The 15,985-nt window shown below is 40.1% G+C and overlaps 2 protein-coding genes across 4 annotated transcripts; both read left to right on the top strand.

The window, feature by feature from the left end:
• Positions 1–1,014: 1,014 nt before the first annotated feature.
• Positions 1,015–8,082, top strand: LOC119885296 (protein PRRC2B-like). 3 transcript variants are annotated; one of them, XM_038695382.1, is made up of 10 exons: positions 1,015–1,053; positions 1,215–1,406; positions 1,491–1,588; positions 1,684–1,810; positions 1,959–2,199; positions 2,401–2,568; positions 2,743–2,822; positions 2,989–3,070; positions 4,721–4,953; positions 5,649–8,082. In XM_038695382.1, exons 4-9 carry the CDS (start codon positions 1,785–1,787, stop codon positions 4,925–4,927), a joined length of 804 nt encoding a protein of 267 aa, XP_038551310.1. In that variant the 5' UTR covers positions 1,015–1,053; positions 1,215–1,406; positions 1,491–1,588; positions 1,684–1,784; the 3' UTR covers positions 4,928–4,953; positions 5,649–8,082. The 3 variants fall into 3 exon arrangements, with proteins under 3 accessions (XP_038551310.1, XP_038551312.1, XP_038551313.1); XM_038695384.1 differs by having other exon boundaries at positions 4,721–4,929; XM_038695385.1 differs by having other exon boundaries at positions 2,752–2,822.
• A 4,656-nt stretch (positions 8,083–12,738) lies between these two features.
• On the top strand, positions 12,739–15,739 carry LOC119885294 (endothelial differentiation-related factor 1 homolog). Its single transcript, XM_038695381.1, has 5 exons — positions 12,739–12,978; positions 14,055–14,106; positions 14,321–14,481; positions 14,955–15,048; positions 15,142–15,739. Exons 1-5 carry the CDS (start codon positions 12,901–12,903, stop codon positions 15,201–15,203), a joined length of 447 nt encoding a protein of 148 aa, XP_038551309.1. The 5' UTR covers positions 12,739–12,900; the 3' UTR covers positions 15,204–15,739.
• The last annotated feature ends 246 nt before the right edge of the window (positions 15,740–15,985 follow it).

Here is a 15,985-nt window from a genome sequence, read left to right on the forward strand (position 1 = left end):
TTTAACTTATTAAAACAGCCAGAAAGAAGGAATCATTTAAATTGTGCATTCCCAGTAAATTGTCCAATATTGTAAAAGTATGAAAGTGTTTGCTTTTCAAGGCAGAAATGTTTATCAATTTTATAGATTGTTTTAGGCCTTTGTTCTGAGTAGAAATAGACAAATTGATTACATTACTTTGTTTCTTTTTAGCTCTTTCAGTACAGTCTTCAGGGGGAGAACTCATGGACTAAACAGGTGTCTTACACTGGGAGCGAACCCAACTCGGAGGTAGTATTTGCAGTTTATGTGTTGGAACCTACGCTGCAAATATTCTGTCTGCTTTGTTTGTTTTAGTTAAAAATATTAAATATTTCTTAATCTGTAATTGAACATTATTATTATTATTATTATTATTATTATTGACAAATGTAGCGGAAGTGATAACTGATTCCTTTTGAGAAACATAAACACATACATGCCTTGTCTTCTTCTTGGTCAGGACTCTGATGCTGGCCCAGAGCAGAGTAAAGAACAGCACAAGCCAGGGCCCATTGGAATGAACGCTCCCTAAAGCACCGCAAGGGCTCAGAAGTTTTGATCGACTGGAAGGTGGCCCCATCACGCCAGTCAATGGTGTGGACCTCCATGTGGACACTGTGCTCCCTGTGCCTCCTATTGAGTTTGGGGTCAGCGCCAAAGACTCTGATTTTAGCCTACCGCCGGGCTCTAGCCCGGTGCCTGTGTCCAATCCTGTCAACAAGCTTCAGGACGCACTTACCACAATGTGAGTGATTTATATCTGTACTTTTGTGGGGTCTTTTAAATAATAATAGTTATAATCCAAATGCACTAAAGATCTGTGTGATAATCACTGCCAAAATCAGTAATTAAGTGCTACAAGTTTTTTGATAATGGAAGTGTCTTTTCTTATACTGATTTACAACTGAATGATCTTAAACTTTTGTTTTCAGACTGCGCTCAATCAAGTATCCCCATGCTGCGTTCCAACCACCTGCAACCTGGCATTAACCTCAACCCATCTCCTTCCCCAGTGCTGACCTCACTCTGAAGGTATTTGAATTACAGTCTCATGTACACAGACCTATATCTTTTCATACATGTAACAAACAGGAATAGTCAGTGCCCTTGCTAGTATGGGTAAAAAAAGTGGGCCCATGAAGGCAAAACATGTTAAACATGCAAATCAACTATTAATGTTCCTTTTTCCTCAGATGGAATCGGCACGCAAGGCGTGGGAGAACTCCCAGTCCCTCCCTGAACAGGGATCTCCTGGCGGAGGTGCTTCAGGTGCTCAGCCTCCCTGCAGTGTTGGCTCATCTAGTGGTGTCAGCTACAGTTCTTTTGGGGAGTTTCCATGCCTCCAATGCCTGTGGCGTCGGTAGCACCCTCCATGTCCATACAAGGTAAAACGGCTTGATTTTTGCTTGATGAGCGCTTAATCTTCAGGGACAACTAAACTAAAAGCTTGTTTCCTGTCCCTTCTTTAGGTAATCATATCCCCCCATTGTATCTGGATGGTCATGTCTTCCCTAGCCAGCCACGCCTTGTACCTCCCACCATGACCCAGCAGCAGACCTACCAACAGGTAGAGAGAGAACACCCCACCCCACCCCCAACACACACAGACAGACTTGTTTATCAGCACAGTTGTCATTATGTTACATTTGTTCATCTGTTCAGGCGGCTGCAGCCCAGCAGATTCCCATCTCTTTACACACGTCTCTTCAGGCTCAGGCTCAGTTGGGGCTTCGAGGAGTCTACCTGTCTCTCAGTCCCAAGAGATGTTCAGCTCTATTCCTCCATTCAGGTATTGCTACCAATTTTTCATGCCATTTCCACTGGTGTCAATCATTTGCTTCATTTTACTCATTATCAGTTTCAAATATGTGGCACCACCGTGTAGTTTAATATGTTTTCCTTTGACTCATTCTGCTGCTCTGTGTTGTCCCTTCCAGGTCCCAGGTTTACATGCACCCCAACCTGTCACAGCCCAGCCCCATGGTGCTCTCGGGTGGCGCCCCTCTCAAAGGGCCCTACTCAGCTTTCCCTGGCATGCAGCCGTCAGACATGGTCAAGACACAGTCCGGCTCACACTATCAGCCTATGAATGGCAGCCAGCAGCTAGTCTATGACAGCCAAATGAACCAGGGACCTGGAATGGGTTCTTCCCAGCTAATGGACTCTCAGCTCATACAGGTTAGTGGATTGCTGATGCTCAATTTCACAACAGCTTAATATACTGTATTCCACTTGATGCTTGTCAGATTTCAGAGGGAATTATTAAATTCCATATAGCATTCATGTTAGCCTAGCAAGTATAAGCCTTCACAGCATAATCAAACTACTGTAGCTTTAAATGATAGTAACATTTACAATAAACTCATTGTTTTCCACCAGGTTACCATGCCCCTACCTGGCTCTCAGCTGCGCTATGGCTCAGCTCAGCAGCATCTCATCCTCCCACAGTCCATCCAGCTGCAGCAGGGACAAAACCTGTCAGTTGGTGCCCCACGCCGAATGCTGCCACCTGGATCTCAGCCTGCTGTCATGACTGGCAGCCGAGAGGTGTGACTTACTAATTCAAAAACTGTTCTTTTCAGACATTAGTGCAATAATAGAAGTTAAAATGTTATCCTACAACAAACAGTGTTGCCATGATATTCATATAGTGCCACACATCTCTTATCTTAAATACACAGTCCACAATTGTTTGTTTATTAACAATTGCCCTGTTCTCAGGGCTCACAGATGGAAATGAAAGGCTTCCAGTTCTCTGAGAAGCCCAATCATTCCCCAGGCATGTCCGGAGGGTCCTACAGGTGAGTGGAAATGACTTGTGCAAAAAATAGAAGTTAACTGTCTAGAACCTTCCATAAGCAGTTTCGCTCTGTCAACAAGTCAGATATGATGTATTACAAATGCACATTTTAGGAGATTTAGGATTTTAAAACTATCTTTATTTTCTTTCTCCCCTCTCGTCATCAGGCCTGGGTCTGCCAGCCCCAGTGGAAAGCCCTCTGGTCCTGTTGGGCCTGTAGGCCCTCTGCCTCCACATTATACTCAACAGGTATTCTTTTGTCTAATAAATATGTTTGAGTGTTTACTTACTTATTAAACTGTAATCAGGGCATTTTTATTCATTGACCAGTGGGAGAGGTTTAGTCTAAACTGTGGATTCCACCGGGCACGACTGTGTCATGTTCGGGCTACAGCAAGGCCATTCTAGACAATGCTTGTGATTCCTCCAGAAGCACGTTTCAGAAGCAGCTCTCTGCTCTGCTTTATGGAGAATGCTGCACAGAGCAGATCGAACCGAGCAGGAAGTCAGACACAGAAACGGAATAGAGAATCTGGTCAATTTTCAAAATAAAACACCCGGTGTAGTCAAACACAATTAAATCAGACAAAAAAATAAACCATTTAACTACGTAGCCTACTGGTAGAAGCACAAAAATCATTACCAAATCAACTAAATCTGAGCAACTCAGCGAAATCGGGCAGACAAAGTGCTCCACTTCTGAAATGCTCCCTGTGGAGTATGAAGCATTGCAAGGGACTGAACAAAACCGGGTTGCAGACACGACATTATAGCACTGTACCTGGTGGAATTCAATCATAAGGCTGTTGAGTTTGGTATGTCTGCTTAGTGTGAAAGCTGCTGTAAAAAATAAATGAAAAAAAAGCACTCTGACATCTCAAAATGTTGGCCCAGGGTTCACTTTTAATTATGAAAATGTAATCACATGATTGGTTAAACGCATCTTGTCATTATCTACTGTTGCAGTACAGTATACAAACTAGCGCTGAACGATTTAGGGGAAAAAGTCAAATTACGATTTTTCTACCAGATATTGCGATAATGATTCGATTTGCGATTTATTTTTTAAGTTTTAGTTTAAGTTCCTTATTCACTGCCAGTCTATTTTTGCCTGAAATTACGTCAAGCAGCACAGAGCAGATGAACCAGGCAGGAAGTCAGACCCAGAAAGACATAGTTAATCTGGATTTTCAAAATAAAACACCATGTGCAGACTCACAATCATAGATTAACAATAAACACAGTTAACAAAAATAAACAATATAATGATGTAGCCTACATAATCATGATGGAAGCACAAAAATCAAGGACAGCTGAAGAAATTAGCAAAATCAGACAGGCAAAACGCTCTTATTCTGAAATGCTGCATGAGGGATATGTTTCCTGCACAGAGCGGAGCAAAACTGTCCCACAGAGAGCCGTTATCCGTAGTTGAAGCGCACACATGTTGAAATGTTGTTAATTTTTCATCAATGTAGGGCAGGCTAAATGCTCTGAAATACTTTAGTGTGAGTTGACACCAGCTATAGCCGCCGCCTGTCTGTTCGGCTGTCGCCATTATCGTTTTCCTCCAGTTCTGTTTAATTGCGTGACTGTTTAAAATACGTCAGATACGCTGTATAATTAACCTACATTTTAATCGCTGTCTTCACGATATGCTAATTGTGTTCTTCCAAATCGCAATTTCAATTTTAAAATGATTAATCGTTCAGCCCTAATACAAATTATCTAATTTGACACACAGACACAGTAGGATGCAATTGATGAACTCGAGTATTTAGAACAAGTCTGAAAATGCCCTAAAAAGTTCAATGCTAATTCTTTGTGTTCATTTTTTTCCTCCAACCCTTCACCTACTCGCCCCCTCCTCCACCCACCTTCCCCTCCCGTAACCAACAGGTGCCACCTGCTCAAGGCAGCATGGTGATGCACATGCGGCCCCCCACCACTGGCCCTTTCCCCAACCCCATCCAGAGACCAGTCATGCAGGTCAACAAACCTGTCATCATTCGCTCCCCCCCTTACCCCTCTCCTGGCCGTGACCCTCCCCACTCCACCCCTCCCTCTGCCCCGAGCCCTCTGTCAAAGGGCCAGAGGATGGCATGAAGGTGAGCCACCCACTGTAAATATAGGTAATTTGATTTAATCTACTTTCTTTTTCTCTATTTGCATTATTTCATGTATTTTTTTTAAAGTGTGCCTTTGACTTTAAGTTATAGTTATCATATCTGATGGGATACATTTTTATTGCTAAAAGACATATCTTGAATAGTGTAATTTTATACTGTTAATAGTAATATTGATGATTATGTGTGTATAGACTGAACTCTACTATGACAATGTTTCACAAATATCTTAATGAAGTTCTAAGTTATCTTAATTCTATTCATTAGAGAATTATTATTTTCCACAGTAAGGACTTGTTTTTATATTTATAATCAACTATGAATAAAGCTCCACATGTTTCAGAGTGGTCAGAGATGAGACCTCCATTATCTCTGTAGAGTTTGTGATGTTCATGGCATCAGCATTTTATGGTAAATGAAGTAGAATTTTAATGTTATGGATAGCTGAGTCTTTCCTGATACTGGTAATAAAACTGAACCAACATAGTAAACATTAAGCCAATGCCTGCTTTAGCAGAAAAAGCATAAATAACTTGGTCTGCACAGTCTGACAGTTGTAACAGTTATGTGGCCAAATTAGAACGTCCTCAAAAGACTGTTTAGCATCTGCTGTGTTTGTTTGTTTTTACCCGATAGTGTTGATGCATAAATGTACGGTGTGCTGGTGTAGGTCTTAGTAACTCTGCCCTTTCTTTGTGCAGAATAAAACCATGCGAGACATGCGCAAGGCAGTGGGTGAGGGCAAGACATCATCTGTGGGCATGACCAGCAAACTCCAGGAGCCCCTACTCTCAACAGGGCAAGTCAAACCAGCACGCACTGGAGCCATCAAACCCCAGGCTGTCAAAGTAGAGGAGGGCAAGGCATAACAATGGACCTTAAAATCCTCATCACCTCCCAGCCTGCCAACACAAGCCCCTTGACCAATGTCTGAGCCTTCTTCAACCCACTTTATCCCAAGGCACCGAGGCAAGGGGCATGACATGCAGACAACTTAATGAATTACTCCTCTTGAACTGTCAGAACTGGACACTATTATTTCACACCACGTATAGAGATATATAAATATATAAATATATACATAGACACAAACAGTCTTTTAAGCAGATCTCTTCAAGGTCCTCTTTAATTTATTATTAGTCACTTTTAAGGGGAGATTGGAAAAGAGAAAAGATATTTCTGTTGTTTTTTGTTTCTCTCCAAGGTGGGGAAAAGGAAAGTGACCAATTCAGACAGATGGTTCATTTTTCATACCATTTTGCCAAACTGTATTTGCTCCCTGTTTATGGACTGTAGCCCTTGAGACCAGACAGACACACTTGATACTCGCTATGAGAAGCAAAGTCTGTACATTTTTTAAAACAAATTTGAAATGTAGTGGGGCACCTTTTTGTCATTTTCATAGGCATTTTTGCTGGTAAATAAAATGTTCAAATCATCACCCCCCATTCCTCCTCTTGGTAAAGGACTTCTTTTTAATTAACCCAGGAAAAAAATCCTCCAATTTGTGGACGACATTGCATGTCAACATGGCAAAAGTCAAGTGCATCACCCTAGAAATGCATCTTCTGGGGTACTTCACCCAGCCCGTGAACTGTGGCAAAACTGCGTAGATTGGTAGAAATCATTTCTTTTCTTTAAAACTTTGCTTTTTACATTCTGTTGCTCGCTCTCTTTCTGTATGTAAATTGAAACATAACGGTGGACATTTTACCAAAATCATGTTGCTTCCACGGGGACTTTCACTGGCATTGATAACTGCGTGTGCATGTGATGTGCTGAACGTGTGTAAACTTGCAGGACCTAGAACCTAGCAACATTTCACAAAGACTGTACCTGAACTCAGCATTCGTTGTGCTGCCATCAACTGTGTGGATTTTTGATCAACCAAGCTGGCAACAATTTTTTGGGCTCATTGTGAAGTTATATGGGGGTGGGTGGGGGGACTGCATTCACAATTGCTGTAAAGCTTCCTCCTCCCCCCAAAATAGCTGATTGAAAATGTTTGCTTTCTTATCGCTTTGTTTGGGTTGTAATTAATCAAATTGTCTGTTAATGAACATGTGATGTAAATGATAATTTTTACGTCCCTCAGCCTGGGCCGTTTTTTGCTTTTCTTTCCCTTTTTAAGGCTCTTAAAAGACTTCTCTCTAATTACGTTAAAATCCCACTTAACCGTACTGTGGGGAATTGTGAAGAAACAGGCTCATCACCATTTGATTATTCAGCATCTGGTCTCTAAGGTGGCACTAGCAATAAATGCAGCCTAACAATAATCACAATCAGGGTCCAAATAGCATTTTAGTTTTTCCTGTTAGCAGCTAATCATCACAAACGGGGGGGCGTTTAGCATTGCTTAACTGAATTAAAATTAAAAATCTTTGCTTAAGCTTTTATTTTTTTGCGAGCACTGCAGTTCCAGTGGACTACGAAGGACTTTTAAAGTGTTCTGTTCTTCTAAAATGTGAAGCTGTTGGAGTCATTTATATTGTTTTGGATTTTTTTGTAATGGACATCATTTTGAAGCTCACAATGCCAATGTCATAACTGGTTAAATGTTACTGCTTACCATAACGCTCCATGACACTACAAAATGTTACGATTTTATCTTTGACAGTGTTTCACTGGTATATATGTATATGCATACTTAACTGTACAGTCGAGCCTTGTCAGCGAGGGGAGGCTTAAACCCACATTTCATTTTAGATATTGTGGCACTATAATGGATTTAACGTTGAAAAGGTCACTGTGCTCTCAGAATGGACTGCTTTCACTTGATAGGTTTATTGGACTTGGAGTGTGTCTGCCTCTTATCCCTTACTGCAAAAGATCTCGATGCTTCTCATCATTGTACCTGCACCGAAATGTTGCCCTGACATTTTTTTTTTTTGTACTTTTAAGATGCATATTTCATTTTGTCAGAGGACCAGTGCTTTCTACAGCTGATCCAGCATTCTATTTATCCTTCCTGATCTTTATCATCCTTTCAGATATTTGGGTCATTACTCCCTTGTTTAAAAAAAAAAAGAAAAAAAGAAAAGAGCTTATTGAAAGAAGAAATAAAGCAGTTGTGATTTCTTAAATGTACTGTTGATCGTGTATTCTCACTTTGTCATATTAAAATCATGCATCAAATCCTTGTGAAAGCAGAAATTATGGAGGAAGGATTTTAGGGTGTGTCCAGGACTATTTCCAGGGGAAAAAACAAACTGTTTATATTTGTGTCTTTAGGACAGCTGCTGTTTGTTCAAAGTGCCTTTTTCAAAGTGGCTGCACTGTTCACCCTTGTCCAACAAGCTCTCTACATTGGCACTTGCCTAGTTAGGAATTGTACTAATTTTAAGTCGGAGCAACACCCTGCTTCTAGACCAGTTGTTCCCAACCAGCAGGCAACGACCCCCAAATGAGTCTCAAGATAAACCTAAGGGGTCCCAAGACGATTAAAAGGATTTGAGAGGATAATTATGCCGTTTTGTCTGCCCCCCTATACTGTGGCCAATAGATCAACTGTGGTTGCAATTTAATGTAAAATATTGCACCTCTCCCTTCCACCAAACTGATGACTGACAAGGGGTCACAAATAGACACGACTTCATTGTAAGTGGTCACAATTCAAAAAGTTTGGGAAAGCACTGTTGTAAGTATAGAAAGCACTCAGCAACGCATTTTTGTAAGATTGAAAAATTAATGACCCAGCATTACTAGATAGACTTCTGCAATATTGAGTGATTGGTTTCTCAATTCGCTCAATTGTATTTAATTTACAATTACCGTAATGTCCGATAATAACACACCTGTAAAAAGCAGGCTGCATGACGTCATAGGTGAGATTCCGGAGATGTTTGCAGGACAAAGGAGCTTGTCTGGGCGAAGAAAAGTTTTCCCTCTTGTGAGCGCGGAGTGAGGAAGTCACGTACTTCACCACAGCATTTAACGAGCAATTGAGTGTTTCTACTTCAGATAAACAAGGTAGCGTCACTTGTTTTTAACTTTTTTATTGCCCATGTTGCAATAATTAATTAGCTAGGTTAATTAACGCTAGCAGTCTGGGGGACAGAAAGTGTCTCGTGTGTGTTGACTGGTGTGTTGCACGCGCGAATAACGTTTAACATTTCCACCGTTGAGAAGTTTTCTTAGTTTGTAGTGTAAATATTGTAAAGTGGGAGTAAAGTTTCAGAGCCATGATGTGCTGTTAGCTAAAAGCGTCTGTGTCCGCTTCGCTACAATCCCTGCACACAAACGACGCATGATAGCGACACAGTTCTTCCCAAAGTTCAACGTTTAACTCGAAATATTGAATATGGTAACTTGGTTCAGTTTGATGAATGGGATTAACGTTAAATGGTAAAAAATTAAATGTCGCTCCTGCTCCTCAGCGTAAAACATGTCAGCCATCTTGCCTGGGTCGAGCTAACTGTTGTATAACTTGAAACAAATTTATTAAAATAAATTGGCGACCAGTTATAACGTCATTACCGTGTTGTTAGTTCCTTCGTCAACAGAAAATCAATAGTCGACTATTTGATAATCGATTAGTCGTTTATCAGGCAAAAACAATGATCATTCTCTTGTAATTATGATGTTTTTCACTGATTTATATAATTGTAAACAGAATTTGGATTTTATACTGTTGTGAACAAAATGTGATGGTGTCACCATGGACTCTGGGAAACTGCAATAGACACTTTTCACTAGACTCTGACATTTTATGGACTACATGAATTGATCAATTGAGAAAATAATTGAAAGATGAATTGATAATTTTGTCACCATGATAATAAACAAAACTGTGAGGGCAAACCTTAAACTGATTTGACAGTTTGCCAAAACCAGAAGCCCAGTTGTATGCACCTAGTCTTGGTGGTCTTGGTCAAGATTGATTGTGAAACAGAAAAGCTGTGGTTATTTAATGTTGTACTTTACAGTCTGCAATGTTTCACTAAATCTGATTTAAGCAAGTCCAGCTGCGATGGACTGGTGACCAGTCCAGGGTGTACCCCGCCTTTCACCCCCCCGCGACCCTGTACGCAGGATAAGCAGTTGACGATGGATGGATGTTAAATCCAGATTTTGCTGTTCAGTTACTGGAAAAACCTTAAGTTGCTGTATTTCTCATGACCAGTGAAGTGGTTCACACATTGTTAAGCTTTTTAATGGTGACAACTGTAAAATGTGACCAGACTTTTTACTATTGGGGAGAATAGTGTCATCGTTGTGTTACCCGTTATTACTGGTTGTATTCAAATCTTGACATTTACAGTCAATAGATGGTAGCAGGTTTGTTCTACTGTAGCACATAGTGTTACAAAGTTAATGTTTGTGGAAAGAGAGCTTCCCTCTGGTGGTTGTGCTTAATGTCAGCAAAGAAATGCTTGAATTCTCAAACATTTAAACCGGCAACGCAGAACTTTTGTCTCCCTCTTCTGGCAATGAGAGTCATTACACGCTGTGGACAAATTCTCGTGATGTATGCCTCCACTATACTCTGTAGCCTACATTGTCCCAACGTTGCTATGGTTGCAACTTGCTCCCCCTTCACTCTGTTAAAACAATCATTGCTGGTCGGCGTGAAACACGTCACTATCAGTGCACCAGCGCGGGATTGTTGCCACAGACAAAACTCTGGTATACTGCAAATACGGACACATTTACTTAGAGGTTACAGGCTTTTTTTAGCACTGCGTGAACTCGTTTGGAAAGGGCTTGACTGAAACGGAAGTTCATTTACTATAGCTTTAACATTATGTTGAGCTCAAAGGAATCCATTTCTAAAATGTGCTCATTTTGTTTAAAAAGGGAGTCAATCGTTAAACACAAATGGCTGCTTCATTGGTAGGTGATTGCAATAAAGCAACACGTTTACATGACAAAATGTTCTTGGTTGATGCTAATACTTTCTAATTGGCCTCATGTCACAAGCCAGTATGTTTGATTTTCTTTAAATAACAGGTGTGTTTCTGTGACCCAGGATGTCTACCAAGCGAGGCGTTAGGCCTGATGAAGGCCTGATGATGATGCAGGAGCTGGACGACCGTCTGAAAGAGCAGACTGACAAACTGGAGCATGTTCGCCTTGCTGCAGTTGAACTGAAGGACAGCTTGTCTGGGGTACATTATTAATCCCCATCTATAATAAAAACGGTTCTCAAATAAGGCTGGACAATAAAACAATAATAATAAAAATATAATTATAATATTATAATAAAAATAATAATTATCGCAATATAATTTTTTTTCAACAACAATATAACAGATGTTCAATAAATGTTTGATTGTATTCACTGGAATCATAACAAATTAGGACTTAATTTTTTTTATTAAGATGTTTATTTTGTTGAGATAAAGGACTGACTTAATTTTACTCATGCATATTTGTTGAGATTTTAACGTAATTGTTTTGAATGTTCTACCTCAGATTTAAAGAGTTTCAGAGTTTAAACCACAATTAACCATCACGTTTCTTCAACTTTCACTCAGGAGGAAAAATCAAAACCTTTAAACTCGAAAGAAATAATGATTTGATACTTATCGTGATAATTATCACTTAATATGGAACTTTTTATCGTGATAAGATTTATGGCAATATCGTCCTGTCCTATTTTCAAATCTCATTTTCCTTGAGCTCTCTTCTGTTTTATATACAGTCTATGATTCTGACATTATTTTCTTCTTATACAGAGCAACAGTGATCTGTCCCAGTCTATCGCTGACCATCTGGAATGGTTGAATCACTTGTCAGAGCGATTAGAGACTCTTCACATGAACACAGCTGTTTTTGTTCAGGTGAGAAACTGAAGGAGTTGGATTTAGCAAGCAGCTTTATTTGGTTCATCAGTTTTGAAAGTCAGAAAATTGATGAAATCCCTTTTTCTGTTTTGTACTGTTTCTGGGACACACTGGATAATAATTTCTGCTTAATTTGTTTCCAGATGAATCCTAAGCCTCGTGCATGGGCAGGGAAGCAGGGTTCCAAACATGGCGGATACCGATTGGGACGCTTCCAGCAGGCTGAGGACGCCCAGTCGGAGTTTGGCTGGTCTCCCATCCGCACACGACGAAACAGTGATGCTGCCTCTGAAATGTCTTGTAACTGGTGACCTAGTCGACTGTGGCCAATAGATCAACTGTGGTTGCAATTTAATGTAAAATATTACACCTCTCCCTTCCACCAAACTGATGACTGACAACCAAACTCTTTGCACATTTTTTATTGGTACATTATGATGCAACATTTTACATGTAGCAAATACTTAACATGTCTCTATATATTATGTTTTTGAACAAGCTAGATTTATTATAAAATCATGGCAATCTAATCCTGCTAGTATGTGAATTTATTGTCCATGTCTACTTTTTGATATACTACATTCTGTTTTTTATTTGCTTAAACAAAAATCATTACACATAATATACTATTGGTGCACTCAGTAATACATTATTCAGAGTAACGTGTAAACTAAATTCTAATAAATTACTATTAAGTAGACAGTTTGTTACAGTTCAGTTGTTAAGGCCTGGAATTTGCACGTTTGTGCACTTTTCCCCCTCAAACTGCCAACAGATCATACTAGATACAACAAACTTATATTATGTAACGACTGAATTCGTGGCAGTGTTGTTTTTTTTTTCTATATCTCCTGTACTGTGTGTTTTAGGCATAGACTATATAAAAAGGTTTTAGGTTGTAAATCGCACGGTTCTATCAATGTGGATGTAGGTCAACTTCCTCTACCAGCAGGTGGCGCTGCTGAAAGTCCTCCCATCATTTCACTGTCTATCGCTCTGTTTTAAATAAAGTTTTGGCAGAACTGGCGAGGGAGCATTCTGGAAGGAGCGTCGGATACGCTAAAGTAGCACTACCCTATTTAGAGGGATCGTTTAAAACACACCGAGTTCAATTTATTTTTTTTAATCTATATTAAATATTACGGGTATCGAGTGAGACCCTGAAAACATGGCAGAAAGTGACTGGGATACCGTGACTGTCTTGAGGAAGAAGGGGCCGACTGCTGCCCAGTCCAAATCCAAGCAGGTTAGCACGAATACCTCATTTGGTCTGTGTTTGTTCTGAAGCACACTCTTAACTAACATTATGGGGCCCTAAAATGTTGCTAAAATAGGGGTTGAGGTTACAGGGAACACGCGAGTGAACGGATAGTGTGTAACATTGGTAAAAACAATCATCTGCGCGTGGTTACGGGCTGAGTTGTCGAGCAATCATCGACCACGCGTCGTGGTTTAACGTTAGTTTAATAATAACAGCGGACATGTCCGTTTGTTTCTACAGCAAGCTGCTAATAACGGTCGCTAACATGGTAGATTGTTGGCTCGATTCAAGTAGACGCCAATAAGACTGTTGTAAAACGTCAAGGTACTCTCTGCAAATTATTGTAACTCCGGAGGTAACGTTAACTTAACTCACGTTCAGTTATGCTAGATAGCCAGATAGCTAACGGTGCGTCCAGATATGCAAATTGAAGGCATGTTAATGCTATTTCATCAACTATGGTCTTCGGCAAACCAAACCTCACCCAGAAATGATAACGTTACACAAGTCAGGAGTAATTTAACTACAGTTTGTAAAATATTTGACGACAACCAAAATAGCAACTGGTTGGTTAGCATTAAGTTAGCCAGCTAACCTGAAATGGATAACTATTAGCTACTCATGTTGGATAGCACGTCATGTCCAACCTCCATGCTAATGTTTGGCAAATCTGCAACTAGTTAAAGACCAAAGATCACGCCGTAACCTAATGCTTGCGTTGGGAGTCATTAAAATGTCACAGACTAATCCAGCACAACGTTACATTTACTGGAACAACTGTTGTAACATAACGTTAAAATATGGGTTTCACGGTCCGTTTTGGGAAAGCAATGTTCGCCGAAAGATTGTTCTCAGGGTTGATCGTGCTATCTTTTGTTTATTCGTCATACATAGATAAGCAGATTCATTACTTATTAACTACATGATTTTTTATGAACCTAAAGCTGAATAGGGCGGTAACGTTACACGAGTCTGGTCATAATGCAATCGACTGTCAATAAATCCGGCATATGTTGTGCAACTTGAGATTTATAACGTTACGTGTCCCATCTTTTCTCTAGGCTATCACCATTGCTCAGAGACGTGGGGAGGATGTTGAGACAACCAAGAAATGTAAATTTATACTTTTTGTACACATTTGGTAAAGACCACAGTTCACTTGCAGAGTGACCTTGATGCATTTCAGAGATTCTTCTCCTCAATCAAGTTGCAATTCTGCCCGCAAAACATGACAATTTAATGTCCTGTGTTGTTGTTGATGTTTTTGCATGTCTATCACCCTGTATGACGCCCCAACATCGCCTTGATCCACTGCTTTGTCACATAGGGTCTGCAGGGCAGAACAAACAGCATCTTGTCACAAAGAACACAGCCAAACTGGACCGGGAAACAGAGGAGCTACACCATGAAAGGGTCCCCCTAGAGGTGGGCAAGGTCATTCAGCTAGGCAGACAGGAGAAAGGCATGACCCAGAAAGACCTGGCCACTGTGAGTATACAGACTTCTCATAAACTGACATGCACTCAATATATAACAGCTGCTGGAAAACATGCCTTTGTCTGGATTTGTAAAACATTGTTTACCTTGGTTATGTATGTTGGTGAATCTAGAGTCTGGTGGGTAAAATAAAACAAAAGGCAGACATTTAAGATTAAGCTAACCAAGTAACAGTGAACCACATAGTCACACATTTTAAAAACATAACCATCCAACCAGCATCACATTTTTATCATGCAAATTAATAAAAGAAATGCATACACACTGATTTTCTCTTGCGGGTTATTTGAAAAAGTTCAGGTTCAGTAACCATTATCACTTAAATTGTTACTACCAGTCTCCTTTAATAATGTGAACAATTCAGCCCTGTGATAAATGGATTCCCAGCTACAGGTAGTGTGTTTATATGCTTTTCTTGTGGTTAAAGAAAATAAGTAATTATTTATATCAAATCTTTCCTTCAGAAAATTAACGAAAAGCCTCAAGTCATCGCGGACTATGAGTGTGGGAGAGCAATTCCCAATAACCAGGTCATGGGCAAGATAGAGCGAGTAATTGGTAAGAGTAATTGGCTAATATTGAATGATCATGTTCATTGTATCTCAGTTGCCAGTTGGATGAACCCATATGTTTCTCTTCTGTCATGAACAGGGTTGAAACTGCGTGGGAAGGATATTGGCCAACCCCTAGAGGCAAAATCCAAGAAGAAATGAACACAAAGCCTCGAAATCAGCCCCACCCCACCCAACCCCACCCCACCTCTGAGAACCCTCTAAAACTCTCATCCGCTCTCCCCCAATCCCTTCCTCTACCTGGGCTGATCTCACCTGTGTCCTGCCTGAGGACCTGGTGCTCCACCGCATTACAAGCTGCATACTGACAAGTCATCAGAAAAACACTTTCCCGACCACATTATCAAATGAATGATTGAATGCATTTCTCAACATTGCAAACTCAAAGTTCTGTGTATTTTCTTTCTTCGCTGCACCTACATACGCTTAGCCTTTGGCATGATAAATTCAACTTTTTGATAGTGACATAAAATAATTTAAAATGAGATTTAGTTTTCATGGCCAAACAAACTTTAATGTTCTGAGCATGATCTTAAGCCGAAAGTGCTTGATAGCATCTTTTTTTTTTTTTTTTTCCTCTACACACTTAAGACAGTGGGTGATTGTCATTACAGTGTTGAAATGTTTTAATGCTGTGCTTTGTTTCGATCTAAAAATAAAGTTTGACAGTTCATGACTTTTCTGGGTGTGTATTCATAGCCACTGTAGCACAGAATGGAAACATGGAACAAATTGGCAGTTTTGTACCAGTTTTTTGAATGTCTAATTTTTTCAGACTTGTTACTACAGCAGTAAATGTAGAAAATTTACTTCATTTACAACAAAAACTACATTTGGGTTGCTGTACTCCAAGGAGACTGGAGGGGGAAAAAAATGCTGCATCAACTTAAAGTCTGAATGTAGTAGCGACATTGAGCCAGTAG

The sequence above is a fragment of the Micropterus salmoides genome, unplaced genomic scaffold (genome assembly GCF_014851395.1).
Source record: "Micropterus salmoides isolate LMB-PRFRI ecotype aquatic unplaced genomic scaffold, ASM1485139v1 Ms_hic_scaffold_3972, whole genome shotgun sequence".
Lineage (NCBI taxonomy): Eukaryota > Metazoa > Chordata > Actinopteri > Centrarchiformes > Centrarchidae > Micropterus > Micropterus salmoides.

What these genes read in the sequence shown, in the direction of transcription:
- LOC119885296 (XM_038695382.1), top strand. Translation starts at nt 1,785, where the DNA reads ATGTTCAGCTCTATTCCTCCATTCAG. An exon ending in TCATGACTGGCAGCCGAGAG is followed by an intron (nt 2,569 to 2,742) that starts GTGTGACTTACT and finishes CCCTGTTCTCAG; the next exon opens with GGCTCACAGATGGAAATGAA. An exon ending in CTCCACATTATACTCAACAG is followed by an intron (nt 3,071 to 4,720) that starts GTATTCTTTTGT and finishes CGTAACCAACAG; the next exon opens with GTGCCACCTGCTCAAGGCAG.
- LOC119885294 (XM_038695381.1), top strand. Translation starts at nt 12,901, where the DNA reads ATGGCAGAAAGTGACTGGGATACCGTGACTGTCTTGAGGAAGAAGGGG. An exon ending in CCCAGTCCAAATCCAAGCAG is followed by an intron (nt 12,979 to 14,054) that starts GTTAGCACGAAT and finishes TCTTTTCTCTAG; the next exon opens with GCTATCACCATTGCTCAGAG. An exon ending in CAAGATAGAGCGAGTAATTG is followed by an intron (nt 15,049 to 15,141) that starts GTAAGAGTAATT and finishes TGTCATGAACAG; the next exon opens with GGTTGAAACTGCGTGGGAAG.